At 43.0% G+C, this 27,904-nt stretch overlaps 12 protein-coding genes across 12 annotated transcripts; 7 read left to right on the top strand and 5 right to left on the bottom strand.

The window, feature by feature from the left end:
- Positions 1-102: 102 nt before the first annotated feature.
- Positions 103-750, bottom strand: V865_000761 (uncharacterized protein; the record flags this gene model as incomplete). Its single annotated transcript, XM_066224590.1, has 1 exon — positions 103-750. One exon carries the CDS (start codon positions 748-750, stop codon positions 103-105), a length of 648 nt encoding a protein of 215 aa, XP_066080687.1.
- Positions 751-1,587: 837 nt separating this feature from the next.
- On the top strand, positions 1,588-3,092 carry V865_000760 (uncharacterized protein; the record flags this gene model as incomplete). Its single annotated transcript, XM_066224589.1, has 6 exons — positions 1,588-1,769; positions 1,877-1,933; positions 2,040-2,156; positions 2,263-2,327; positions 2,411-2,747; positions 2,876-3,092. The coding sequence occupies 6 exons, from the start codon at positions 1,588-1,590 to the stop codon at positions 3,090-3,092; spliced, it is 975 nt and encodes a 324-aa protein (XP_066080686.1).
- A 314-nt stretch (positions 3,093-3,406) lies between these two features.
- V865_000759 (uncharacterized protein) lies at positions 3,407-5,080 on the bottom strand (the record flags this gene model as incomplete). Its single annotated transcript, XM_066224588.1, has 7 exons — positions 3,407-3,436; positions 3,518-3,566; positions 3,642-3,883; positions 4,011-4,081; positions 4,162-4,168; positions 4,243-4,351; positions 4,467-5,080. The coding sequence occupies 7 exons, from the start codon at positions 5,078-5,080 to the stop codon at positions 3,407-3,409; spliced, it is 1,122 nt and encodes a 373-aa protein (XP_066080685.1).
- Positions 5,081-5,328: 248 nt separating this feature from the next.
- Positions 5,329-6,830, top strand: V865_000758 (uncharacterized protein; the record flags this gene model as incomplete). Its single annotated transcript, XM_066224587.1, has 6 exons — positions 5,329-5,331; positions 5,433-5,479; positions 5,576-5,806; positions 6,087-6,379; positions 6,653-6,697; positions 6,760-6,830. The coding sequence occupies 6 exons, from the start codon at positions 5,329-5,331 to the stop codon at positions 6,828-6,830; spliced, it is 690 nt and encodes a 229-aa protein (XP_066080684.1).
- Positions 6,831-6,897: 67 nt separating this feature from the next.
- Positions 6,898-7,231, top strand: V865_000757 (uncharacterized protein; the record flags this gene model as incomplete). Its single annotated transcript, XM_066224586.1, has 2 exons — positions 6,898-6,921; positions 7,004-7,231. The coding sequence occupies 2 exons, from the start codon at positions 6,898-6,900 to the stop codon at positions 7,229-7,231; spliced, it is 252 nt and encodes an 83-aa protein (XP_066080683.1).
- Positions 7,232-7,880: 649 nt separating this feature from the next.
- V865_000756 (uncharacterized protein) lies at positions 7,881-10,467 on the bottom strand (the record flags this gene model as incomplete). The annotated part of the gene is made up of 5 exons (XM_066224585.1): positions 7,881-8,518; positions 8,625-8,814; positions 8,889-8,966; positions 9,036-10,092; positions 10,364-10,467. The coding sequence occupies 5 exons, from the start codon at positions 10,465-10,467 to the stop codon at positions 7,881-7,883; spliced, it is 2,067 nt and encodes a 688-aa protein (XP_066080682.1).
- Positions 10,468-14,846: 4,379 nt separating this feature from the next.
- On the top strand, positions 14,847-15,500 carry V865_000755 (uncharacterized protein; the record flags this gene model as incomplete). Its single annotated transcript, XM_066224584.1, has 1 exon — positions 14,847-15,500. The coding sequence occupies one exon, from the start codon at positions 14,847-14,849 to the stop codon at positions 15,498-15,500; it is 654 nt and encodes a 217-aa protein (XP_066080681.1).
- Positions 15,501-17,470: 1,970 nt separating this feature from the next.
- V865_000754 (uncharacterized protein) lies at positions 17,471-18,298 on the top strand (the record flags this gene model as incomplete). The annotated part of the gene is made up of 1 exon (XM_066224583.1): positions 17,471-18,298. One exon carries the CDS (start codon positions 17,471-17,473, stop codon positions 18,296-18,298), a length of 828 nt encoding a protein of 275 aa, XP_066080680.1.
- A 248-nt stretch (positions 18,299-18,546) lies between these two features.
- On the bottom strand, positions 18,547-21,365 carry V865_000753 (uncharacterized protein; the record flags this gene model as incomplete). Its single annotated transcript, XM_066224582.1, has 7 exons — positions 18,547-18,843; positions 18,965-19,358; positions 19,424-19,664; positions 19,724-19,894; positions 19,963-20,660; positions 20,732-21,041; positions 21,158-21,365. The coding sequence occupies 7 exons, from the start codon at positions 21,363-21,365 to the stop codon at positions 18,547-18,549; spliced, it is 2,319 nt and encodes a 772-aa protein (XP_066080679.1).
- A 407-nt stretch (positions 21,366-21,772) lies between these two features.
- V865_000752 (uncharacterized protein) lies at positions 21,773-24,448 on the top strand (the record flags this gene model as incomplete). The annotated part of the gene is made up of 7 exons (XM_066224581.1): positions 21,773-22,381; positions 22,459-23,159; positions 23,228-23,297; positions 23,366-23,724; positions 23,811-23,934; positions 24,044-24,160; positions 24,245-24,448. The coding sequence occupies 7 exons, from the start codon at positions 21,773-21,775 to the stop codon at positions 24,446-24,448; spliced, it is 2,184 nt and encodes a 727-aa protein (XP_066080678.1).
- Positions 24,449-24,949: 501 nt separating this feature from the next.
- V865_000751 (uncharacterized protein) lies at positions 24,950-25,399 on the bottom strand (the record flags this gene model as incomplete). Its single annotated transcript, XM_066224580.1, has 1 exon — positions 24,950-25,399. The coding sequence occupies one exon, from the start codon at positions 25,397-25,399 to the stop codon at positions 24,950-24,952; it is 450 nt and encodes a 149-aa protein (XP_066080677.1).
- Positions 25,400-25,933: 534 nt separating this feature from the next.
- On the top strand, positions 25,934-27,825 carry V865_000750 (RuvB-like helicase 1; the record flags this gene model as incomplete). The annotated part of the gene is made up of 4 exons (XM_066224579.1): positions 25,934-26,218; positions 26,470-26,602; positions 26,685-27,232; positions 27,322-27,825. 4 exons carry the CDS (start codon positions 25,934-25,936, stop codon positions 27,823-27,825), a joined length of 1,470 nt encoding a protein of 489 aa, XP_066080676.1.
- Positions 27,826-27,904: the final 79 nt, after the last annotated feature.

The following is a 27,904-nucleotide window of genomic DNA, read 5'->3' as shown; positions in this document are numbered from 1 at the left end:
CATGAAGACAATGATCACGATATTCCTTACCTTCACGTCTACGGGCAAAGAGACTGATCTACATATCTACGATGATCGTGCAGTACATCAATCTTTCACTACTCAGTAGTGAAAGTTATCTACTGTAGGTCTCATATAACCATCAGGTAACCTACCGACCAATCCCCTTCTTTTCAGTTCCCTCTTCAGATCTTCCCAATCCTTACAAGCACTCACCAGCTCATGCTCCTCGGAGAGTCGAGGTATAATATTCCTGTAGTCGTGTCTTCGAGTCAACACGTTGCTCTGCGCTTGAACCATGTCTTCGAGCGTGATTTCATGTTGACTCCGAAAAGATGGTTCACCATATCCTGCATATGCACGTGGATACATCATTTTCAGCTGAGCAGAGAACGTTTGCTGAGTCAGGTCATTAGCTTTGCTCAGAAGATTACATAAATCCATGATCTTCCAATGTTTCCATCGAAGTTCCTCCAATTTTGTCCATTCATCTTCACACGTCGTCAGTAATTCTCCTAGATGGAACTTTTCTTCATCTATAGTCGACTCGTGATCAATCACCCATTCATGTCCTCTATGAACGGTCTCGTGCTCTTCCTTGAATCTTTCTTCATCTGGCGAATCTATTTCCAGATCGTCAAAAACCCTACTGTGAAGGGTTCGTACAGTACTTGAGAAATCGTTGGTCGACGATAAGATGAGGTTTCGAGTTATGGTATATTGGAATCGAGTCCAACTATCTCCTTCCATGTCGAGGGTACAGAACGACAGTGTCCAAATTGCAAGTTTCAAAGGGCTTTTGGCTTATGTCGAATCGAATAGTGGGATTAGTTGATAAACCTGTGTGAAGGGTTCGTACAGTACTTGAGAAATCGTTGGTCGACGATAAGATGAGGTTTCGAGTTATGGTATATTGGAATCGAGTCCAACTATCTCCTTCCATGTCGAGGGTACAGAACGACAGTGTCCAAATTGCAAGTTTCAAAGGGCTTTTTGGCTTATGTCGAATCGAATAGTGGGATTAGTTGATAAACCTGTGAAGTAGGGAAGGGACTTCAAGTATTTCATGGGATTTTAGAACATCCGAGTCTGACTTTACTACAGATGAGAACCTCATTTGAGCTGTTTCCACTTGATTCGTCGACTGGCTTCTTTCTAGCTATAAATGGAGGTTGACCTGATCACCCAAGTGGCACATATGAAGCGAATGATGATGGTCATGGCATTAGTTGAGACGAGTAAATCGATCTGCCAATATATTGTGTGTCTTTTGGATGACTATACGGAATCCCCTGGAAGACAAGTCAGTAAGTGCATTTATACTCTGCCTTATCACATCCGACGACTCTAATTGACGACTGGAAACTCGTACACATAACTTACAGACCATCGAGGCGATAAGATAATTCTTCCATGTGATGTGAGTTCCAACGGAAACACAAGATCTATCCGGTCCGAAATCGTCATCGCATCACTCGATGTCCACCAGTGTCAGCTCAGTACTAGTCTCCTGCTTTCTTTCATCTATCACTTTTGGTGTCCCAATCTTATCATCAACACAAAGAATACATGTATATCTATCCCAAGATGACCACCTACCCACCATACTCTTCCTTACCAATCAGCAAGTCGGGACCACCCCTAAACGCCTGGGGTCTATACGGACAGGATGGAGGTGAAGATGAAAAAGGAAGATTGAACTTGATTACTCCTCAAAGTATCAAGAGTGGTAAGGATACGATCACTGAAGGCATAGTTGTCAATCTCAAGTGGGTATCGGTAATCTACCGCATACCGCATACCGCATTTCAGATCGACCCGATGCCATTGAATATCATCCTATGCAATGTGCTAACATATGTTGTCCTCGTTGTAGTCTACCATTATCGTTCTTCCCTGTTCATGCCTCTAGATCACCTATGGAGCATGAGATGTAAGTGACTAATCATCCTCAAAACAACACAACATACCTCACCATCAACTATCAAGCATAAAGTTTTTCGGTCAGCTAATATGATCATGTGGATTGCAATCTATAGTAAATGCTCTGGACATTCAAACGATGATATATTACATTTCAATACTCAGTGCTCGACTCAATGGGATGGGTTCAGGCATTATGCTTATCAGAATTGGCCAGAGGAAGGTAGATTCACGTGAGTCCCACCTTGCCTCATACTTCCAATCAGATGGGTAAGTGTAAGTAAATAGGTGATATCTCAGTATAGCTAATGTTCTTTTCCATTATCGATGTGGAAATAGTTTTTACGGTGGGATGGATATTAAGGAAGCTAGTGATTTGACAATCAAGAAATATGGTATACATAGTGAGTCTTATCTTTGACCACTCCAGATAGTCATATATATATATATATATATACTTATTGATGATTTTATCTTTATGATATAGATTACGCCGAAAAACCCATAACATCACGAGCTCATCTACTCGACATCCCCTTATATCTTTCCAAACATAACCTCCCATCTATCCAACCTTTCTCCAACTCTGATCCTATCCCCTTATCGACCCTCAAAGCATGTGCAGAAGAGTACCGCGTGGTCATCGAACCGGGTGATATACTCCTAGTAAGGACGGGATATACCGAAGCTATACTTTCCCAAAGTCAACAAGAGAGAGAGGCTTTGAGGAAAAGGGAGAGGAATGAAAGTTGCGGTGTGAAAGCTGATGAGGAGCTGTACAAGTGGCATTGGGATAATGGGATCGCAGCCGTTGCAAGTGATTGGTAAGTTTGTTTCATGCATAACATTTCATTATGATTTAATATGATTTAATATGATTATGTCTATCTCAAGATCCTGAGATCCTAAGATCCTAAGATCCTGACTAACTTGTACTTCACCTGTGCAATAGCCCATCATACGAAACTTGGCCAACTGCCCCAGGTGAACTCTCATGCCATCAAGTTTTCCTAGCTGGATGGGGATTACCCATAGGAGAGTTATTCGATTTACGTGAATTGTCCAAACAATGTCAGAGATTAGGTAGATGGACTTTCTTCTTTACTAGTATGGGGTTGAACGTTGAGGGAGGTATAGCTACGCCTCCTAATGCTCAGGCTATCTTGTAGTGGGTTAGAGGCGAGATCGGGAACCGAAAGTCGATCTTGTCGGAACATATTTTGCAATGACGTGGATGTGAGATACTGGATGCGAGATGACAAGTCAATTAATGATAGGACATAGTATAATACATGAATGTCATGATGAAGAATGTCATTAGCCGTAATGATATAGTTGAAAAATGTTACTTATTTGACCATTCAGAGTATCACACTGAACATCAATTATCCAACCGTTCTTTCTTCCGCTCTCGAAGTCATCCCATTCGTATTGCTGCGTCATTTCTCCGCTTTCTGCTTATATTCAACTCAGACTACGACCTCTAACTCGGCGCATCAAGGACCAACTCCATCTGTAAGCAAGAAAGGTAAAAGTCAGCCTCATGCCCTTCCAATGTACGCAAAGTCCAGTATCACGACGAAGGTCGACTTACGAATTGATTGTAATCTATTGTTATATGACCTTGACCATTCGTATCGAGTCTAGTATATCATGAGACATGAGTGATTAGAGCACTGCTTGAATCTGTCCGATGAATTGTATCATCAGTGACTCACCTCCTGAACCCTTCCGTATAATGTTTAACAGTCACACAAGCCATCAAGAACCTATCGAAACTTATTCCCTTGTTTTGCTGGCTGTTGATTGACGTAGGAGGAGGAGCGAATCTCTTCTCTAATAGAATGACCATCTCTTTCGGTAGGGAAAACCCAAATCCTAACAGAGCGTTGTGCAGTTCTTTACGATCGATTAAGCCTGAGTTGTCACGATCGAATCGACGGAAGATACCGTGCCAATCCTACGTATACGGAGGGTAATGCGTGATTGGACAATATTTGAAAGAGAGTGAGGAAGAGAAACAAAAAGATGGTCAGATCAGCATCAGACTGAAGGATTATGACGGAAGATTGAATCGACTATCTCACCTGAATGTATCTGTACAATCCCTCGAATTCCATAAAGTTGATAGTACCAGATTTATCCGTATCGAAGATGTCTTTAGGTATCAAGTATGAACATTAGTATTCAAATTGATTCGTCTCTCTTGAACCCAGATCATGGGTCGGGTAAACTCACTCATAAGCTAATGTGAGTTTACAATTCACACATTTTGTCAGCTCATCCTTACTTATGATATATACTATACTCTCAACTCACCATCTTGACTGCATCCTCCCTAGCATCCATCATCGTATCTTTCGCTAACAATCTTTGCAGGTCATATGCACTCAGATCACCCGTTCGGGACGAGTCGAATTGAGAGAACCTGCATCCATGTCGATACTCGATCAGCTCACACCCTCCTTGTAGTATATCGGTGAAAAACTAGGCTGCGAGGGCATGACAAATAGTCTGAAAAGGTAGGCAATGGCTGTACTTACATTCTCTGTAATTCAGCATCATCCGCTCCTTGCTGTTGCTGTTGCTGTTGTTGAGGAGGTGGGGGAGGTGGACTTTGTGATTGTTGCCATTGTTGTTGTTGTTGCTGTTGAGGCGGGGGTGGTTGATTATATTGGTTCTGACTCCATCTCTGTTGTTGTTGAGGTGGTGGACCTTGTTGTTGTTGCTGCTGTTGTTGATATCCCTGTGGGGGACGTCCGATGGAATTGGGTCTCTGACCATATCCGCCTTGACCTTGACCAGGTGGTCCACCTTGCTGTTGATGGAATTGCTGTTGTCGAGGATCAAACCCACCCTGTTGTTGAGGTGGGGGTGGTGGTGAAGTAAATTGTTGTCGGGGAGGTGGTGGACCATTATATCCACCTGGCTGTTGGTTGTATCCACCTGAACTGGGTGGACGGTGGTTCTGCGGAGGTGGTTGATGGTATTGTTGTTGCTGTTGTTGGGGAGGAGGAGGTTGATGATATTGCTGTTGTTGTTGTTGAGGGGAGGTACCGAGGTGACAAGGTAGTCGCGCTCCGTCCCTCCAACGTTGTTTGTTTACCTTCCGCATCTCGATCGCTAAGCCTGAATTAGCGGGATCAAAATATCCCATTAGCCAGTGTTTGAATATCCTTGTAATGAATTTCTAGTCATTTATCCTGTTTAGGACTACACGCGTCATATCATCTCACAGCTCACACCTGGCAGCATACAACACTACACTTTACACTTTGACCTGGTCATCATATCATTCAATCGACATTACATAGCATACACAGCTACACCATATCATACGACTCTCCCATCATCTCTCACTGCTCTGCTCCCTTCACTCTTCATCATATAGATTGATTATAAACAATGGTGAGCCTATAATCCTACGACCACACGAGCACAACCCATCTGAACGGTGGTGATGATGACGATAATGGTGCTAACATCTTAACCCTTTGATCCCTTTGTAGTCTGCTCCTGCCGCCAACGATCCATTATCAGGTCACCCAGGACATCTGTAAGTGTATCAACCTCCTCATATAGCTGTAGCTGTAATCAGGGATATCATGTTGTCCATATCGATATACTGATATATTGTTTGTATACGATACAGTTCCGAATCTCAACAAGCCACCTTGACCAAATTCAGAGAAGAACTCACCGCCGAAGGGTCCATCCCAGCCAACAGAGATGAAGTAGTAGCTAAACTAGGATACGACAGATTCGATGATCAAACTCTGTTGAGATTTTTGAGAGCGAGAAAGTTCGATATACCAAAAGCTAAATTGATGTGGAACAATAACGAAAAGTGGAGAAAGGAATTTGGAGCTGATGATCTTGCTGCGTGAGTTTTGCTTTGCTCATAATGTCACATTCTTTGCAACGTTGCTTTGTGGGATGGGCAGGGATGGATGTTGAGGGACAGATAGTATGGTATGATGACGATCCAAGCTTTGTGTGGGGGTGGTGGTTCGTATTGTGGGAGCTGTGCCCTATATATCTATCCGATCCATCTTTAATCCTTGTATCCTCCGTTTCGTCCCATTTATTCAACCATCCATTCTTACATATATCAACCGGATCATAGAATACATGGCCTTTGCTAATACCCTACATGTCACTAGGAACGGCTACGATTACCCAGAACAAAGAGAAGTAAACAAATACTATCCTCAATTCTACCACAAGACCGATAAAGATGGTAGACCGATATACATTGAACAATTGGGTAAACTCGATATAAGCAAGTTGTACGCTTTGACCACTCAAGATAGACAATTACATCATTTGGTTCATGAATATGAGAAATTCTTGAAATCGAGATTACCAGCTTGTTCGAAGGAGGCTGGTCAGTTGGTGGAGACTTCTTGTACGATTTTGGATTTGTATAATGCGGGTATTAGTAGTTTCTATAAAGGTGAGTCTGATCATTGATCTCCAGAGAGATGAATATGTGAAAGAGCAAAGAGAGAGGTGAAATGGTGGGGTGATCGATAATCTCAAGTAGAGAGGGATGTGTTTGGCGTGATGGGTGGGTTTCAGAGTCAAGGTAGGATCGGGATTGGGCGTAATTGTCATGAGGACCATGAGAGGAGCAGGTTGAGGGTAAGAATGGGAGATTGAATTAAAAGGAGAAATCAATACGACTCGCAAATAGATCAATAGGCTCACGCTCATATCCGTGTTATAGTGAAAGACTACGTTGGCGCGGCCAGTTCAATCGGACAAAACAACTGTGAGTGTATGATCTGGCACTGATTGGACGTTGCAGCTAATGATTCGTTTGTTCTTATCCAGACGTACGTGTTACCTCCTACTCGACGCTCAACGAGATAACGTCAAACGAAGTGATCAGAGATAAGGAATAATGGGTTGTGAATAATTAGCTGACTTTCATTTGCTTGTTCTTTTTTTCCTGCTTGTTAGCCTGAAACCATGGGACACATGTTCATCATCAACGTGAGTTTTAAGCTCGTACTCGAGCCAATCATATAGATATTGACGTGTGTTCAAACGTCTTTGTCTCCATGCGTGTATATAGGCACCATACCTCTTCTCGACCGTCTGGTCATTAATCAAACCATGGTTAGACGAAGCTACAGTCCGCAAGATCCATATCCTAGGTAAAAATTACAAGACGGAATTACTCCAATACATCCCTGAAGAGAACCTGCCTACGGATTTGGGTGGGAAATGCAACTGTCCTGGTGGATGTAGTTTATCAGATGCTGGACCTTGGAATCCTACTCCTTCTGCTCCTACCGCTTAGTCGAGTTCAATCGGGTATTTGATTAGGTAATTGTTAAATGGGATGAAATAGGGTGGGATGTTGTTGTAGATGTAGTTCATCAAATGAAAGGTGGATGGTGTTATAGAGGTAGAGAAAGAGTATCAAGCTCAACCTTGCTTTTTAATGATGATTCTATTATTATTATTTAGATAAAAGATAAAAGATTTGATAAAAAAATGTCCACAAGTATTTATTTGCACTTATGATTCATACATTCACAACCAACATGAATTGGATATACGCATACATACACATACAGAGTAAGTTAGATCATAATGACAATATTCAATTAGAGTAGATCGAGATCAGCAGTGTGTTGATCATCATAAATTCATCTAATCGCATATATTCACGTGTTCGCCATCATAACTAACTATTGTGCTTTAATAACTAACGAAAATCGAACAATACATATAAATATATCGTATCCAAATATAGTAAAGAGAAAAAAGAAGATTCGCGACAAGACGAGGTTCATCGCTCAAAGTCAAGCCAAGTCAAGATTCATAAAAATTGTAAAGTAAAAAGTACGTATATTAAGGACGCGATATCATATAAAGTAATAACGATAGACTGCCAGAACAAGAAAGAAAGAGCTGAGATAAAAGAACAAATGTCTCGCTCAAAGTCAAGCCAAGTCAAGATTCGTTAAAAATTGTAAAGTAAAAAGTACGTATATTAAGGACGATATCATATAAAGTAATAACGATAGACTGCCAGAACAAGAAAGAAAGAGCTGAGATAAAGAACAAATGACTGATGATGAGAGATTCGTGTATAGCTGAACGTCGGAATGTCTTCTAGTGGAATTCCAATTTCCTGGAGAACCATATCCATTATTGTTATTGTTATTGTTATAATTATTGTTAAATTGATTGAATTGGGATATAGGACCAGCGGAAGAAGGCATGATGGGACTGACTCTGACAGGATGCGAGTACGTCCTTCGATTCGCATAAGCATGAGCATAAGGTGATGAGCCGTGTCCGTGATATCCTACTCCCACACCTATACCTCTGATAGGCGATGAAGACGAATAATCACCTCCATCTAGAGTCGTGGCAGACGATGAAGACACGGGAGTGTTGAGCAGATGTGAATGTGAAGATGGGGAAGTTTGGTGCCACAGTCCCGAACCCATGAACTTTCGAGGTCCAGTACTTGACGGTCCGGACGAGGGGAGTAGTGTCGATGAAGGTGAGTTATAGCTTGATGGGAATTGGAAAGTAGCTGATACAGGTGTAGCTTGAGAGGGTACATTGGAGTCTGTCGCAGGACTATACATCAGCCTTTTTCGCCCATTACATTGCTCGGCCCAGAGCTTTTGTTTTATGAAATGATAATAGTCAAGAGCAGAAAGTATCCCACTTACAAGGTGAAAGAGGTGCGGGACTTCCATCACTGTCATCTCTCATGACCTGTAACTGAGGTGGAATTTCCCTTCGGTACGATCCAGTAGTAAGGCCAGGAACAGGAGTCTGTTTTCGTAGTTTCTGATCATCGTTCTGAGGTGGTCTCGGCTTATGATGGGTTCTTTCAAAGATACCACATTTGTTGCACAGCTACAATAATCAAATAACGCATGTCAATCACCCATCCGATCCAAGCGGAGAATGGTAATTTTGATAACACTTACGATTTTACCTGGGTGAAGAAGTGATTTCCGCCAGCTAGGTGGCGATTTATTGGTACAGTTAAAGCACATCCTTTTAAGCTGTGTGTAGAGAGAAGCAGAAGATGATCAACTATATTCGAGACATGTCAGGGAAATTATCTAGCTCACCTCGGGAGTCTGCTTGACCTCAGCATCAGTCGTAAATGATATCGCCCCATCACCACCAGGCTCGTCGGTACCACTACCAGTACTACCTTTACCTTTCTTTGTTATCTTGGGTTTCTCTTCATCGCTTGTCGATAGTCTATCCGAGTTATCAGGAGATAGACCCAAACTTGGTCTATCCCATCGTTCACCATTCCCACCTCCAGCGGTGGTAGAGCTCTGACCACCAGGTGTACTTGATCTTCTATCGGTCAACCTTGAACCACTCTCACCTCCGCCCAAAATACCTAGAGGTGATATCGTACCTTGACCATTACTTCCATTCCCATCTATCCTACTTCGTAAATCGGAAGTAGGTTGCCAAGAGGGAAAGGCAGAAGGCTGAATCGTGCTGGGTGTGTTAGGTTGATGAGGCGGTGGTTGAGCTCCAAAGGTCGGAGTACCTCCATTACTATTGGATTGACTGTTACTGCTGTTGAATATTGGATAACCACCGGAAGGGGTAGCAGATAGGGGTGTCCATAGTTCCGATCCGGCAGAGGACGAGGTGGAATTCTGAGTGACGTGGCCACCGTTGTAGTAGATTGATGGTCTTTGATAAGGGGAATACTGGTTCATGGTGGAATACGAATAACCATAATGATTGCTATTCAATGGTGGGGGAGCTGAGCTCGCGTATGGAGGATTGACTCTCGGATCGTTGTGAGTGGGCATTCGTAAGGGTGGCAACATCATGTTTGGGACTGAAGAGGAACTTGTGGTTGTCGAGGGCCCGTAATGAGGTTGAACCTGAGGTAAGGTCTGAGTTGGACTATAATGAGACTGTTGCATGTTGTTGGGTTGTTGACCGATGTGAACGTCAGCAGAAGGCGAGGAGACCGAACTTCTACTTGAAAAGATACTAGCTTCAGTATCGAGACTTCTCAAGATGCTTAACAGGGGAGGGAGCACGAACGATTGAAGTGATAGCGGTGGCACAGGACTAGGATTCTTGGGTGGCCAACTGTAAAGTTGATTAGTATTTAGTCCACTAGGTTGTGTGGGTGATGAGGTACTTCGTCTGAGGGAGAGAAGGAAGAAAATACAAACGATCAGCAGGTGATCCTTATGGTTTGATTATACTGAAATAAGGTTCAAGAACTTTATTAAAAGAGGAAAGACGGTAGGCTCACGACAAAGAAGGGAGAGGAAAGAGAAGAGAGGATGAGGGCGTAGGGCGTAAACAAACACATGACAACGCGGACCGTGTTACCCCTTTGGCATTTTGATATGGAGGATGAGATGATTGGGTAAACTGGAAGAGAAAATTGAACGGAGACGACGGTACTCACTCTTGTGAAACGCCCGAAGCGAACTGAGATTGAGATTCACTTGTTCCGTAGGTGTATGACGCCGAATGATGATGGCTCGCAGGCGGTTTAGGGACAAATGACATGGAGAGTGACAGACTAGGAAGAAGTGAAGTGGCAGGATAGCTGTAGAAGGGTGTTTCCAATAAGTCGTACTCTGAGATAGCTGAGTTGGGATTAAAGTTGCCACCGGGTTCGATTTCGAATATGTATGGAGTGAGAGGAGAACGCTGGTGCTATAAAGGTGAAGATGGATTATCGATTATTGGATGTGCTTGTAGGGTAAGAGGTGTCTGTTGCAATTGAGAGATGAGATAATCACTCACAAGAGTGAGAGCGATAATAAGTTTACCACCGACTGGGAAGAAGAGTCTGGTGACTCTTTATCTGAATTTAGCGGGTGGATGGACATGGGCGAGATCGAAAGGAATAGAGGAGTGTGTGTGAGGATGGGATGAAGGGGGATGTCGAAGATCGAGCAAGTGGTGAAGATCGAACGAGTAAATTTATATTAAAATTGAAGAAGAGCCAAAACACTAAGTTAGCGATGAAACAATGATACAATTTAGATTGAAAGCCGAAATACAATGATAGACGATCTGATCAAGAGACTGTGATGTGATGATCAAAAGATGGACGGGGGAAGTAGAGTAGATTCGAAAGAGAAAAAGGGGGAAAGGAAGGAAGAGAGAGCACGAGCAGATGTGTGACTGTTAGAGACATCCAACAACAGTGAGAGACAAATTATATTATGATTTTATCTGATTGGGATTGTTGGATGATGGCTGATGAATCTACTTTTGATGGTGATGGTGATGAACAGAAAATGTCCGGTCACGACGGCGTCATGAACAGGATACGGTGATGCAAAAGGAGATTACCAAAGCCAAGAGGAGGTATGTGGGCTGTGCGGCAATCCCTTATAGTCCAAAGGATAGTAACAAGCCAAGGTCACAAATAAACAAAATAGGTCTAATAACGGACAGGGAATCACACATCGTCCCAGTGCAGGGTAGGATATCAAAGTAAATGTAAAGGCAAAACGGAAATTATCTCAACAGAGGATACGAAAAAGAAGCGAAAGGAGTGTTCACTGTTGTCCTCTTTCACATCCCCCCATCTTCAAACGGTACCACTTCGGGTCCCGAACATTTCTCTCTCCACTTTCGCTGAGATAGAGGCTTTGCACTAGGATCCAACACCATCTCATTCACCGAAAGCCACTCAAAGGATGGTTCAAGAATAGTATCTCTCTCCATCGAATCCGACATCCATCGGATCGGATGTTGAGATAGACCAGAAGGGGGAAGAGGAACTCACCAAATAGGATTTTAGATGACTAACTTAGTACGTATACTAAAAAAGTACAATAGCAGTTGACAGTCTCCGACGATCTCTTTTTTTAATGAATGTTTCGGGTTGGATTGTAGGTATGTTGTACTGTAGGAGAATATGTTTAGATCGGTTTCTTCGGTTCGGTACCGATTCTGATTCTAGTGTATAGTCTATAAATCGTAAAGGATGGGTGGGTTTCAACGTTTTTATTGTTTCTGTCTGTTGCCACTGGACCAAAAGTGGGGATGACGACGTCTACACAGTGGTAGTAAATGCAAATGATCTTGTTGATATTCCGAATGGTTGACGGGGCCGGTCCAGCTTATAGAATCGACTAGAGTCAAGATGGATTGGAAGAGTTCGGATTAGCTCAAAGCCAAAAGCCAGAAAGCCACGATAACACACAACAACTATAAACTTAAAATAGATTGAAATGCAAGGTTCATCTCAACTCGTCTCCGTTCCGTTAGGTCTGGTCTAGTCTTTCCTCTTCTTCCCCACTCACACAGACAGCTGCATCTCTGTACCCCACTTCATATAGAACGAGTTGTAACATAGACCAATCAGGGACAAAGTTAACGGAGATGGAATCAAAAAACATGAGGGAAGGTCCAGGCGTAAAGCAGAATTATTGCACAGACTATAAAGCAACACATCCATTGCCGCTTTCACCGATCACGATCATGAGCACGATGATGGTGATGAGGGCAATGCTGCAAGGGTACATAAAGAGATGAGCATCGAAAGGAGGGTTCTAGACTCGTTTCATTGCACAGCAATAGCAATTAAAAGATGGTACGATCAAGGGTAGACAAAAAGATGAACCATCAAAGTAGACCGCTGAATAGATAGATCCTGTCTCTTCACTCACGATATTAGCGGGTCCTTTTCCTTAGGTATTCTAGTTTGGTTTCAGAATGCTTCTATAGACTTTGGTTAGGAGCTATATGATACGGTCAGGTGGTTGAGGGAGACTATCAGCTAAGGGAGAAATGCATCAGTCCACGTTTTATCGACGGAAGGATGTGGTTTGAATTTTTCAGAGATGAACACTAGTCTAGCGGAAGTAGTCTGACAGTGATTAAATGAGATGATCGAGGCCGTAGACGGATATCATCACTTAACGCTACTCACTCCAATTCAATTAAGACCTTCTTCGATCTGATCTGATGAATCACGAATCCCAAATAAGATCGGATCAACTTGATCTTGGTTGATGATTTGATGCTCTATAAGGGAAAGAAGAATTGATGATGAACAGAAATGAAATCTTTAGTCAGCCAGTCATATATCACAGAATCCATCAGACACTACTCATGACGATCATCCCATACTCACGTTTACTGTTTACGATCCTCAATCTATTGTTCTTCAAACCAGTGAGTCTCATTATACCTAAAACACCACTTCATGTCCCCGTCCTTTGGAAAACCCAACAAAGTCACTTTTTAATCTCTCCGATCTCCGGTTTGATCGCTCTGCTCCGCCATTCATCAAATTGCCTCGAGGTAAAGTCGTGTTTTTCGCTTCTGTGGTGCGTGGTGGCGTTGTATTGAATGAAGGTTGTGTGAATGGATAGGTACCTTGACTATGCTTCGATGCACCGAGATGAGCTCTCAGTGCTATAGCGGGATAAGAATGATATAGGTATACTCTAAGATGTCGATAGACCGATGGTCATGGTGATGTTTGAGGGATCTGATCAATTTATTTTGGTGAAACAGCTGAATCAGTCGATCTTTGTCTGTTTGTTTTTGATGGTGATGATGAACCTGATGGTTTATGAATGATGGTAAGTCGTTTAAACAGTAGTGAGCTGCTGGCAACCAAGGAATGATGCGCCCATATATCATCTGGTAATCAACCTAACACACACACACATAACACAATCATCTGATGACCTAGTGAAGCCAAATTGTACTTGACGAGCGAGTGAAGTGTTTCTCACCTCCTGCCCACAAGCAAGTGCCACAAAAAACTTTATTCCTCCGAAACTCTTACTGTACCCTGGTACAATACTGTTTGGCCCTGAATCCGAAGTAAGCACCCATATATTGATGGGTGGTATGATATGTGGTCTCTCGAACGATCAGTGAAGGTAGACCAATTACCCCCACCTCGCGGAGCACTTGACCAGCGTCAAGAGGAAACATTGCTATGGTAAGTCTCATTGGGTTGATTTCGGTCTTTGACTTTGGGCTGATTTCGGAATTCGGCTTTCAGCATCGGAAGTCTTTCGCGTTTCATCGATACTGAAGATCTACATTTAGATCAGATGTTATTTGATCGTCTGGGCGTTTGATGACTGATGGTAGCTGTCTTTCAATTTCACTAAAACAGATCTAAATATGAAACTTGCTTAGCAACTTGGCTGTTATATCTCGCATAAAGAAAGCATTTCCGAAAGTATGATTGTCCGATTTGGCTTTCGTCCGACATAGAACAGCATTTGATCCGAAGTGAATCACGATGCTGAGGGCGCAAAGCTGATGGTATCGAGTCGTAATTAGCCAATCAAATACTTTGCTATGTCTCAAGTCCAACAGTGTTGTATGGTCTTAAGATTCTCAGAAGTGATCCATGTTTGGTACGGCTACAGTATTCCTGAGTGTGAAAATAACCGGATTGCCATGAGGTTGAATTTGCACTGTCCGCCTGAGAGAAGGAGTCGTACCACTAGGACTTTCTTCTTTACGACATTTACAATACTTCACCCGGACAGTACGATAGTCAAGAAAACTCATGGCATGTCTTTCTTTTGTCCATGTATGCCGAGCAGAAGTATACCGCACAGTAGAACGAAGAGATCGATCCTTTGAAAATAACCTTTACAATAACTGTGTTCTCGTTTCTTCTCGGTCCGCGTCAGACGTATATACATACTGTATACCTGAAGTAGAATATAGTGTTGTAAGCGAAATTCATGATTCTCCTTTCCAGGTAAAAACGCTCACGAACAGAGGGCGCGCTTCAATCTTCTACACCTCATATTGAACCGCTCGTTCTGGAATCACAAGGTCCATCAAATGTCATGGATTTGACCACTTCCCGCAATGTGGATGATTTCACTACGTCAACGACAGAACATTTTAGCGAATCCACCCTCCCTTGGAGAGAGATCTTTCAGAGCATGTCATCAAATCAAAAAGCCCTTCAGCACGACTATGATCAATTCCATTCCGTCATCCAAAATACGAAGAGTCGTGGTCCTCGAACAGAAGATTTGGAACTTGATATCCTCCATTCAGGAGAGAAGAGTCTCCAATCTTATGTTCACATTCGTAATTCAATCATGGACTTGAACTTCAATTCGAGTCCACTGATTGCTATTCCTGATCAATCAACGGCAAACTCCTTTCAGAAAATCAGTGATGATATGAATTCTCTGATGGAGAAATGGGTAGACATGACCAAGCCATATAAGACTGAATGGTCCAGATGGGCCATCAAGACACTACGTCGGGCTATAACCGCTATTGATACTTCCCATATCTCCAGAGAAGCTTTTAACCAAGCTGATGCCAATTCAGAGGACTATGAGTTCCTGCAAGCTGATATGTATGATGATAAGATGATTCTAACCCAGAGCCTCGAAGAACTACAAGCTCACGAAGATGAAATAATCAGAGTGTTGGAATTATCAGGCAATCATGATCCCCAAGATAGCTTATTGGCCTCTGAGTATAGGGAACTTCAAATCGCTCTGAAAGAGTATAGGGATAATGGGAGGTTTGATATGGATGATATGGGTGAAGCGTTGGATGATATTTTGATGGAAATGTAGTTGAGTATCATATAACGCAGAGGATGACAACGTTATCTAAACTTCCTTTCTTTGCATATACGAATTCTCGTTCGGTGAATGCAAATTCATACTTTAGTCCTGGATTGAGCACATAACTTTTATTCGCGTTCTACAGTGAGACGCATAACTATCCTAAACTTTCTGAACTACTGTATATTGTACATGCTGTGGCAAAGTGCAGGACGTAGGATCATGATTCTCATCTTTTACATCATACGGGTTTGCGAAATCATCAAAGGAGGCGGAGGCTCCTTAGATGGTAGAAACAAATTGTACTCCAATTCGATGGTTACACACATAGTGGGTTTCAAGAAAGGATATACTGTATGTTCCAGTCTTGTCAATCACCTTAAGAACCGATGCATTCAGTAGCCCATGTAAATAAGAATAAGATATTCCTGGTTTGTCTCGATATTCGCCAGAAGTCAGTCATAATAAAAGGCCTTATAACTTTACAGGTATAAGTTGCAAGACTTTTCCGCCTCGAATCATGCAGTCCAACTATACCGATCCTCAGTTCATGACGGCTCAACCTTCCGATCTCGAAAGGCTGAAAGCAATCGTCAGCAGCTATGTTGCCACTGTGGACGAGATCGACAGACAAGCTCGTAGAGGAGAGGATGTGAGTTCGATTTGGCCGCAACCGATTTTCCTGGGAAGTTTCGCTTCGATTCAATCTCAAAACAGTTACCAAAATCATCAAGCTAGGTATCTAATTGGTGCTTACTCAGAAGCAACTGTGAAGTTGGCGGAGATCCAAACGCGGATCACAACCTTTAACGAGTATCGAACCAATCTTTAAAGAGCTTCTGAAAGTGTTCAAGGATGTTTAAGTGCCTCTAAAGACTATATCGCCTCTAATGGATACGATGCAAATCTCAGTGAACATCAGTATCCGGATGAACTCAGAGAACAATGGATGGAAATGTACGTTGCATGTGAGCAGTACGATAAATTTGCGGGAAGCTTTGGCTCATTGGAAAATTACGTTTCGCCTGAACATCCCGTATGGGCCGATGAGGCGAATTGGGGCCAATTGAGTACCAAGTGGGGCAAGGAGGGAAGTGGAAATCGAGTATTTTGGAAAATGCAGTCAGTCATGGCGAGTATCCGGGATCCTGATCTATCGCCACTGGGCGCATACTGTAGATTGGGAACTACGATGTCCGCACTATACGTTTTTATAATTTTAGGATATAGGAGCATCACATCGATAGGCCATTCAGCACTAGTGGTGTTATAGTCTAAGCACCTGCTGATTTATTGAACAACTCCAGAAATTATTTGTGACCTCTGCAAACTGATACAAGTTCAGAAGATGGGATCACTGAATGTGGCCAATTTTTTTCCTATGACAAATCCGACCTATTCAGACTGCCCGTTGTCATGCCCATGGCCACTCGTAAGGGCACTCGCTCTTCATCTTCATGAGGGTGGGGTACGCGTCAGTCTTCGAAATAGCTCGAGCGAGTGTGCACTTGTTCACCTTTGAAGAACCAAGACCGACCATCTTGCTTCTGAAACCTCAAGAATCCATCCTTTGACAAAAATTGTGGCGAATCGACGATACGTTGAATGTCGTACTATACTCTATCTGGATGATGTCATGGTCGACCGTATTTCTATTGTTCTGGGAGAAGCAGGGTGAAGAAAGGTTCGAACGGACTTCTTGGTTGTACATTTACATTGGTATGTGCACCACTGACATTGCCTAAGTCAGACATATACCGATATGTAACCAGGACGATACTGCGAAATTGTTATCCGAGTGTTCAATTTCGTATCATCATCTCCCCAACTTGATCCTTCATTAATTAGCCGTATACGTCTTTTCCAGTCCCACAACACTGTACTCTCTCACAGATTATTCTCGAACATCCAGAACCACCCATACCATGAACAGTTACATCTACCCTGATGACGCATTGTCGTCAAAAAGCGTCATCAAAATGCGAAAGGGAATGATCGGGAATTGGATCAATACCAATGCTCAAGATTCTTCTACCGCTCACGGTACGTCCCTATTAATAGAGACGACGAATGATCCCGCTTCTATAGCAACAGGGCGGGATGCCGATGCCACTTTGGCCAAGCTGAGGCAAAGTGCAGAAGGTTACACGAAGATGGTAGATGGGCTATGGGCTCAAAGTTCCAAAACATCTAATGTCAATTGGCCTGATCCGACTGAAGATGAAAGGTGGAGAACTAAAATAGGAACGATGATTGAAACTTTGACTGAAGATATGACAGTCGATCTTCAAGTGAAGAATGAAGTTTCCGGTCTGAGGGCTAGATGTCAGACTCAATTTGATGAGATAACCCAATTGAAAAAGCGTAATTCCATGATTGAACCTTATCGATTATTGCTCAACAGAGCAAATGACCTAACTCGCTCGACGATAAGTACATACCATGAGATCCTGAATGGAACTTCGTCCGGCGGAGCAAAACAGTTAGATGGCCAATTCCGAGAGATGGTCAAATCGCACAATGAAGTTAATCGAAATTCCTCAAAAATCAACCAGGCAGTTCGTCTGGTGGCTCAACAAGGTCTCAAGAAAGGATATACCGATATTGGTGTCGATGATGATTCCGATACCGATACTGATAGTGAAGACAAATACGGAATTGGACATTATTATCCTCAAGGCGAAACTTACGAATTCCAACCTCAAGAACACGAACTGATCACTGAGATAGAAAGTTGGACTCAATCGAAATTGAATGTGCAAGATGCCGGATTCCCTTCGGAATTGATGGATCTCTTACCAAAGTAAGTACAAATCGCTGTTGACTTCTGGTCTAGCATCTTCAAAAGGGGATATACCTGTATACAAGGTATTCAAGGCATGATAAATCTGTCTGAATTATACCAGGTAATTCACATTCTAGATCAACAGCTTGATTCATAACAGAAGTCATAAAGAATAATTTTTATATCTGACCGTACATCGCATACAAATACATCAACATCCTATTCCACTGTACAAACACATGACTGCTCCATCATTTGATAATTGGTCATTTATTTTTTCTTCAAAACCAAATTCAGCATATCTCCATCATCTAAATTCACACTCGCCAATGTAGAAGCATTATTCATAACCTTTGTACCGTAGTCCAACCTCATTCTCGATATCGGTAAATCAGCATCAACAATCCTCTTGATCTTTTCTCTGATCGTCGAGAAGAGCGTTGTTACAGGTAGATCAGTGATGGTGATTATCGATCCATTCAATTTGTATTCTGGTTTTTCGGGCATGTTGGGGAGTTGGACGGAGAGGTTTATTGGGTCAGGATGAAGATTGGTCCAATCGGTTTCCTGCAGTATCATTCAGAGTCAGTATCACATGGCAGACACATAGGTCCATTGAGAAAGTCCGGATGAAGATGATATTTCTTTGTCGTGGGTGCATGCCAGTCAAGTGAGATTTAGCACTCACGGTGTAAAGCTGACCATAAGGTAATTTCTCAATCTTCGGTCTCTTGAACACGGGTTTCTCGGCCGAACCATCATCTTCATATGGTCTGACCTGGCCTGCCAGGGGTGACGATCCACCTGAGGACGCGGAAGCAGCATTGATAGCTGCCATCCTTGAAGGGTGGATAGAAGGTGCCGAAGGAGGTTGAGGGGAAGGTGCGAAAGAGGGATCATAAGGAGCGGATATGTATTCTTTGGTGGACGGTCCAGTAGGTGCGGCGGAGATGGTAGCTCCAGAGTACGCAGTACCTCCTCCAGGAGTCTGCAATCCCGCTGCGAGAGGAGGTGGGATAGCCTGAGGTGCACCGGGCGTACCGGGTCCGATCTGTGGTCCAGCTGCATTGGCCGGTGCTTCACTGTTGCAGATGAGAATCTCATCAAGTCAGCTGGATATCCCCGGAATAGGTGGAACGTAACTCACGTCAAACCAATTCTACTGTGCAATTTCTTAATTTGATCTTCAACATTGAATGAACTTTGGAAAGTTTCCGTTGTCTTTGCTGCAGAAGCCGTATGACCATCCCAAATGATCTTTTCTCTTTCCCTTCGCTTCTGCCTTTCTTCCTCTTCCCGCTGTTTCCTCTGAGCTTCGTCCAAGTCGTCTCCGAACAGATCGGTTCTTGCGTGAGCCAGATTTTTGAGCGATGCAACGACGTCGGCACCTACCACATCAAAAATTCATCAGTATCCACTGGTACACTGATATGGACTGATTACTTACCATGTTGTAATTGCTGTGCTTGGGCTCTTCGCATCTCGAGGTTTCTCTTCTGTTCTTTCCATTTCGGATCCAATAATTCGATACGCATATGTTCTGACAACTCGTTCTCTGGGATCGATTGACCACAATTTGGACATTTGGCTGTAGCCACATTCCCACCTCTTTGTATACCTATACGACGTCAAACAGATCATCAGCTTTCAAGCCATTACGTCTTCATATGCTCAACGCAAGCTTACCTTTAGGTACATAATCCTTCTTAATCTTCAAACCTCTCTGCTCCATAGCAGCTCTCTGTACCTCCCTCGCTCTAGCCTGTTCCTGCTCAGCCTTGATACGCTGTAATCTAACTTCTTCCTCTTCCTCATCTTCCTCATCTTCCTCAATCTCCATCTCATCATCCGCATTCTGACCATTCTGGAAAGTGGTTTCTGCCGTCGGTCCAGCACCAGTCTCCTCCATGACCATTGCTGCCATTCTCTTCTCGGCCATCGACATCGTCCTAAGTTTATCTATCGAAGTTGGAGGGGGCAATTCTAGCTGTTCATCATTCTGCGTGAACTCGATAGTTTCTACCGTAACGAAATCTTGCCAATCTATAGCAGCAAATGCTTTTGCCTCTTCCTCTTCTTCTTTAGCTTTGATATCTTCCCTCTTCCTTCTTCCTTTCTCCCATTCTGCTCTATTACGAGCTTCTTCCAATGTCTTCCATTTGATCTCAGGATCATTAGCTTCTTTTACCAAGTTTTCGATCAATCCTGGAGGAGGTTGCATGACTTTCTGGTAAGATTCGACCATGCGATTGTAATATCCATATAAAGAATGAGTGGGTCGGAGGAAGTCGAATTGGTAATTTCGACCTTCTTTGACCGAGAGAGAAGAAAGGAAAGATCGACCTCGACGAGCATGGAATAGAGCGGTCAGTCGGAGGATATCCCTATAACAGAAACGAACATGTCAAAGCATTAGTGACTCCCCGATATTTTCGAAGAGCTAAGAGAAACTCACAGATCCATAGCAGTTACACCAGGTAAGTCAACCAAAAACTCCCAAGGTTTAGGTTCATAAGCATTGATCACATCTTCCTTTTTATCCTTCTTCTCTTCTGGTAAAGGTGTCGAAGTCGATATTCCCGCTGCAACATCATCGGCATCCTCTTTAACTTTCACCAGCATGTACCGATAATATTGATGATACGGATCAGCATCGTTCAAGAAAGCGAACTTAGGATCGCTCTTCTGATGTTCTCTTATTTTCTCTTCTAAGAGTAAGGGAGTGGGTGATTTGGATATGTGATTGGCTGTTTTATCAACGATATCTGCAAGAACACAGTAAATCACGTATCAGATATATTCATTTCAACATAATAGTGCTTGAATGACGGTATGGCATATGTTGTTGCTTGAGATAGAAGACTTTAGGATGACCACTCACTTCTGATCTCCCTAGGAGGATAGATGATACCGACTTTCAACTTATCACTCGCCCTCAACGGTCGATCCTCCTCCATACCACCTTGACCTTCATCCTCTTCAGCTGCCGGTGTACCATTCCCATTTGTAGCGCTCCCATTGGGTATTTGTCGGAGTTCGTCTTCCCCAGCGTATGTGTTGACGGGTTTTGGTAAGTTCAGTGCCGACATCTTGGCAGCGGAGATGAACTAGGGTATGCTGAATGGGTTTAGTCAATCTGAGGAAGAGCTTTGAGCGTTGTAAATATTGAAATCTCTGTACAATAGATAGCTCATCAACGATGAGCTAAGTGGACGAGGAGATGCGTGGCGGAATTACGGCGATTCACACCGGTGTGGCATTCCACTGGATGTATGCGCGACTGCTTTTCTTTTCGTTGTTGTGTCACGTGGTCAGCTTGGGGGTGTCAACAAGTTGAAAGCCACCTCTACCATCTAGAATATCATTCAACTTCGACATCTCTCAACCCTGCTCATCGTCATTAGCAGTGTTGCGGTGTCTCACTTTTTCAAGTCCATATTCCAACGAGCTTCTTACATTCCTCGCCAGATCACATGAGATAGATCGATTGATCATCATGTCATCAGTCCACACTCAAGGTAGACCTCAAGTCCGTCGACCATCAGGCTCGAGACCTCCTCCAATGGTCACTCCAGGTATGCCCGTACGTGCGGATCAGGCCAGACAGCTCCTGCAGCAATTCCCACAACCACAACGTCCATCCAACCCATCTCCCCATCCCACTTCTTCATCTCCTGTAGCGGGTCATGCGAATGCGAATCATCATCGATCGTCTATGCCGAACCCCCATCAAAAGCCGACCCCCATCAATCCCCATCAAACGCAAAAATCAAATCATGCCTCTATATCGGGTAGACCTCTCCCTCGGACCTCTCATGCCCAACGATCAGACTCGACTAATTCTTCTTTGAGAGAAACTCACAGAGCCAATATCAAGCCCGTCGGTGCAGGTAGTATGGGTCCACCTAGATATCCCAGTGCGAACCTTGCATGGGGTCATCAGAATCATAAATTACCTTCACCGAAGGAACATCACGCGGGGAGCCAGAGCCAGACTCAGACTCCGGCATCGAGAGGAAGTATGGATGGCAGTATGGGTATGGGTATGGGCATGGGTGCGAGGGAATCCAGATCTGATGTTGAAATGCAATTCAATCATTTGCTCGTAAGTCCATCAAAGTTTACTTGAATTCGATTTGGTCTACAATTGACTGAAGTAACTGATTCGGTCTATCTTTGTAGGACTCGCTCCAAGTCCCAGCTACCGTCAGACAAAAGTTCTCCACAGTCTCATCAGACGTCAAATCCTCTATCCTCCTTTCCACTCTCAACTCCAATCCTACAATCTTATCGTCCTTGGGTCTACCCACCCCAACACCTACAACGCCCAAAGTGAAGAAAAGGATGTCCACACCATTATTGCGCAAGACCAAATCGTCTGCAGAAGTTTCTTCCCCCAGCGGATCACCCCAGGTAGGCAAGACATACGATGTAGGTGGAGAAGGATTTGTGATTGTAGCTTCGCCTAATCCGAATAACGATGGTAATAGAGGTATGATGTCTCCTCCACTCGGATATGGGACTAATCCAAGAGGACAGTCTATGGATTTACCTCGATCTTCCACATCGTCTGGGTCCGGGTCAGGTTCAGGTTCAAGTAGACCTCTATCGGGATTGTTCAGTCCATCAAATTCCAATTCATCCTCCTTAGGTAAATCAACAGGAAAAGGTCTGAATATCTTCATGGGAGAACAACCTGATTCCTTTATTAGTTGGTTGAATGCTCATAAGGGGACAGATCTAAATATGGATGTAGGAAAAGCCAAGAAATTGAGAATGTTGCTTAGACATGAGAATACAACTTGGGTTGGGAGATTCATAGAGATGAAAGGGTATGATTTGATTTTAGATAGATTGAAAGATCTTTTGGATATTGAGTGGAGGTGAGTTGTAGCGGACGTTCTGGAAGTGATCTCAGCTGATGAATGAACCGTATGGGTTTGCGTGATAGGGAAGAGCAACATGATGATCAGATGTTATACGAATTACTGAGATGCGTCAAAGCACTTTCAACGTCAGAGGTGAGCTCGACTTCTTTAACTCCCAACCGGACAATAGCTCACTGAGATGATTGTTTATTCTTATATAGATTGGCAAAACCGCATTACGATCACACTTCCCTCAACCATTCCCATCATTATCCAACTTACTTTTCTCAGAGAAGAAACCTGGTGATTTAGCTTCGAGGCAGATCATCATTGAATTATGGTTATTCCTCTTTGACCTTTTCCCCCCTGCCGCCTCTTCTTCTTCGAAACAAAGACCTGGTACAATTAGGTTTGATGAGAAGACCGAAATAGATATAGTGCAAGAAGTGAAAGGACTTTTGATACCTGATTTACCTGATCCGACTAAGGAACATCACGAGTTTGTGACTAAGGCTCATAGACCTAGAGTTTTCAAAGCTTTGGTAGGAGAGTTGAGTGATATCTGCAGAGATTATTTCTGGTAAGTTGAATTTCCCCTTTACTTTACACTTTGCATCGGTGTATGTTAGTTTTACCAAAGCTGATCATGTATTGTGTATTTTGTAGGATCATGTGTCACGCTTCTAATACTTTATGGGATATCTCAGAAGTAGATGAAAACCTGGTAGAGAAACCGGTTGCTCCTGGAGGTGCGACTGGTGGGGTAGAATTTGAAGCTATGAACTATGTTGTGAGTGAATCGCTCAACAAAATTGCCCAAGCAGACAGACAAACCAAACCTTCTAAGGAGTTGAGGCAGAAACGCTGATTTTTTGTGTATACTTGTTGTTACTACTTAGACGATACATTTCAAATTACTCAATGCTTTATGTAAATTCCAAGCGATAGAGAATAAGGATGATGCGTTGAAATTGCATGAGGATCTAATGAGTTCAGGTATGGATAGGATATTGGTGGTGAGTGATTTATATCCGTCGTTCAACACTTAGATATCGATGGAGACGAGACTACGATAACTGATCATTGACTTGCTTCTATAGACCCTTCGTAAAGCCTCTACTGCGTATTATCCTACTCTGCACCTCGAGTTAGCTAGATATGTCAGTCTGTTAAAGGATATTTGCCCAAATGGTAAATTGCCTTATTTGATTGGTAAGATGGTTGGACCTCCTCCAGAGGAAGTTAGGAGGTTTGGCGCAAGTGGGAGTGCGAGAGATTGGTTGGGTAGTGGAGTGGCTAGGTGAGATCACAAAAACCTGTATAATAAGACATTTAGATCACCGGATCACTCTTTCTCTCCTTATTTATACCCTTCACCTTGAAATCCATTGATATACACATATACCATATACATATACTTATACCCCATTTTGTGTACCTTGTATTATCTCGTCTCTTCTATCGTTCATGTGCAATATGCTATATACATTAGATGAATGCATGTGAAGTGAATAGTCATATACTTGAGTTGGGGTATTCATAATGGGAAGAAAATCGTTAGATAAAGGGGACAAACGTATCATGATAAACGCATCTAATATTTAATCTATAGTAAGTAACGGAAAACCAATCGTTTCTGAAGTTCTGAATTCCATAGATTCACTCTGCCCCTGACTCCTCCTTCTACTTTCTTTTCTTTTCTTTTCGCTTTATAGACATCTTTCTTCCCTTGATCCTTCATCACCTCGCTTGATCATTCTTCATGACTCCCCTCGCTGTCCTCTGATGATTGCCGTATTTCCCACTTAATGGGACATGTTCTTTCTCCCTTTCAACAACCTCCTGAAAATAATCTTCCTATTATTCCTACCACCTCTCAACCTAGATAAGAAACCATGTTTGTTCTTCCTTTTCCTCTGAGAAGGTTGATAGAAAGTACCCATCGCTATGAACCTCAAACTACCGAGGGCACTTCGAGCTCGGTATGGTTGAGCGGTCAAACTGGATAAGGGAGAGTAATGGTTGGAAATCATCGTTCGACTAGGTGAAGGTGTTGGGTGATCACCAAAAAGATATGAAAGGGATGATTGGTACTGAGAAGATGATGTTGAGGAGAAAGAAGAATGGAATGGTTCAGTTGACGAGAGAGGGTTAAATCGGAGGGTGGAATTTAAAGCGAATTTCGGTTTTGGGCCGGAGAGTGGGAGAGGTGGTCGAGGGAGGAGCGGAAAGATGGCTCGAGGGAGTCGAGGCATTGTGGGGTTATCTTTTAATGGGTGTTGTTATCTCGATCGTGCAGGTGAGGGAAGAGTAGGTTAAACCCTTCCTCTGTTGTTCGTTTGTGATTTTGGTGTAGTTGTAAATTTGTCGGACGATGTGATTGTGAAAGTATGAATCGGTAATAAGGTGAAGCTTGAAATCAGCTTCAATTCGTCCTGTGTTCTCGGTTCTGGGTAGATGTATATGTATGTATAGATGTATTGATTATTATAATTTGGTGGTATAGGACAAAAGGAGAGAGTGGTAGATAGCAGATGATGCGTTTTATCAATATCAGACAGACTATCGTTGGGGAATGCGATGGTTCAGTGGAAATTGATGAGAATTGGGATAAATTGATTGAAAATAGGTATCAGGAAATATTCGACTGACCCGGATTCACATCCATACAACCATCACAACTTGCCTTAAATGTTCATTCTGTTGTGCATTCCTTTCTCTGTCATCTGTCTTCATCTCATTCTTTCACCTTTTCACTCATATATACATAGGCAGCCAACACCAACACGATGTCAGCAATCGCCTCTTCCTCCTCTTCAGCCCCCCAACCAAACCCAGGAGGGATCATCACCCAACCTCCACCCCCTTCCACACTGAGAGAATCAAGAATCGCAACTCACAGTCATATCAAGGGATTGGGTCTCGCCGACGATGGGACAGCCATGGACTTCTCACAGGGTTTCATAGGTCAGAATCTAGCGAGGGAAGCTTTGGGATTACATTTGAGTCTGTTGAAATTGGGTAGACACTCCGGTAGACCTTTGTTACTTGTTGGACCACCGGGGACTGGTAAGGTGAGTTGGGGACTACCCGTATGGGATATGAGGAGTGAAGGGATTGGAAGTTTTGGACATATATCATATTCATACACAAGATCACTCTTCTATCTTTCTATCTGATTATTGGGGCTCTTTGGATATCATCGTTCACCAGAGTAGGACTATAGTTAGGACAATATACGTTGCGTATATGAAGGAGTGAAAGAAGATACCAATTAGAATCACTTTCGATAGTTCATACGCTGACTTCTGAAATACAACCCTAGACCGCCCTCGCTCTAGCTCTCAGTCAAGAACTAGGCTCAAAGGTACCTTTCTGCGCGATGGTCGGATCAGAAGTGTATTCTGGAGAAGTTAAGAAGACGGAAGTATTGGGCAGTTGTTTCAGACGTGCTATAGGTGAGTCATACCGGCAGATGGGATTATCCCATATCCCATTTCTTAAACAAAGTCAAGCTAACCTCATGTCCGTCTTTGTCAGGCCTTCGAATTAAAGAGACCAAAGAAGTGTACGAAGGAGAGGTGACCGAGCTCACCCCATCCGAGGCTGAAAACCCCTTATCAGGCTATGGCAAAACCATCTCTCACGTTATTGTCGGTCTCAAGACAGTCAAGGGGACCAAGCAGCTTCGACTGGATCCATCGGTCTATGAAGCTATACAGAAAGAAAGAGTCGTTATTGGAGATGTGATTTACATAGAAGCCAATACAGGTGCTGTCAAGCGTGTTGGTCGATCAGATGCCTACGCGTCAGAATACGATTTGGAAGCCGAGGAGTATGTACCATTACCGAAAGGTGATGTGCACAAGAGGAAAGAGCTGGTACAGGATGTCACGTTGAATGATTTGGATATGGCAAATGCGAAACCTCAAGGAGGTCAGGATATCATGTCTGTCATGGGACAATTGGTCAAAGGAGGAAGAACAGAAGTGACAGATAAGTTGAGGAAGGAAATCAATAAAGTGGTAGATAAGTATATCGAACAGGGGGTGGCAGAGTTGGTCCCTGGTGTGTTATTCATTGATGAGGTGAGTGATTCGTAGATTCTCTTTCTTCCCTTTTTTTCTTCTTGGGTATTGAGCAGAAGCTTATAATTCGTTGTATATTACTTTGCCAGGTTCACATGCTCGACATGGAATGTTTCACCTACCTAAACCGAGCACTCGAATCGCCCCTTTCCCCTTACGTAGTCCTAGCCTCGAATAGAGGTATATGCACAATCCGAGGAACAGAATATGATGGAATACTAGGATCATCAAGTGAAGGAATTAGATCACCTCATGGTATACCTGTCGATCTTTTGGATAGATGTATGATAGTGAAGACTTCGTTATACAAGAAAGAGGAAATCAAAAGGATATTAGAAATGAGATGTAAGATTGAGAATATTCAAATTACAGGAGAGGCTTTAGATAAACTGGCGGAACAAGGTGAAAAGACTTCATTGAGATTTGTCCTGCAGTTACTCACTCCTTCGAATATCCTCAATAAAACGAAAACTGGATCGACCGGCGGAGGGGTCAGTATGGAAGATATTGAAGAGTTGAATGATCTGTTCTTGGATGCTAAGAGGTCGACGGGGATATTGAAGGATTTGGAAGATTTGGAGAATAAGTATTAGTGTTGGTAATAGGTTGAAGAGAACGTGGAGGGTAGATAGGTAGAAGATGAGTGAAAAAGTAGATACTGTAGATAGACAG

The sequence above is a fragment of the Kwoniella europaea genome, chromosome 1 (genome assembly GCF_036810445.1).
Source record: "Kwoniella europaea PYCC6329 chromosome 1, complete sequence".
Taxonomy (NCBI): Eukaryota; Fungi; Basidiomycota; class Tremellomycetes; order Tremellales; family Cryptococcaceae; genus Kwoniella; species Kwoniella europaea.
The sequence above is the reverse complement of the archived record's forward strand: the minus strand, read 5'-3'. Positions and strand labels throughout refer to the sequence as shown.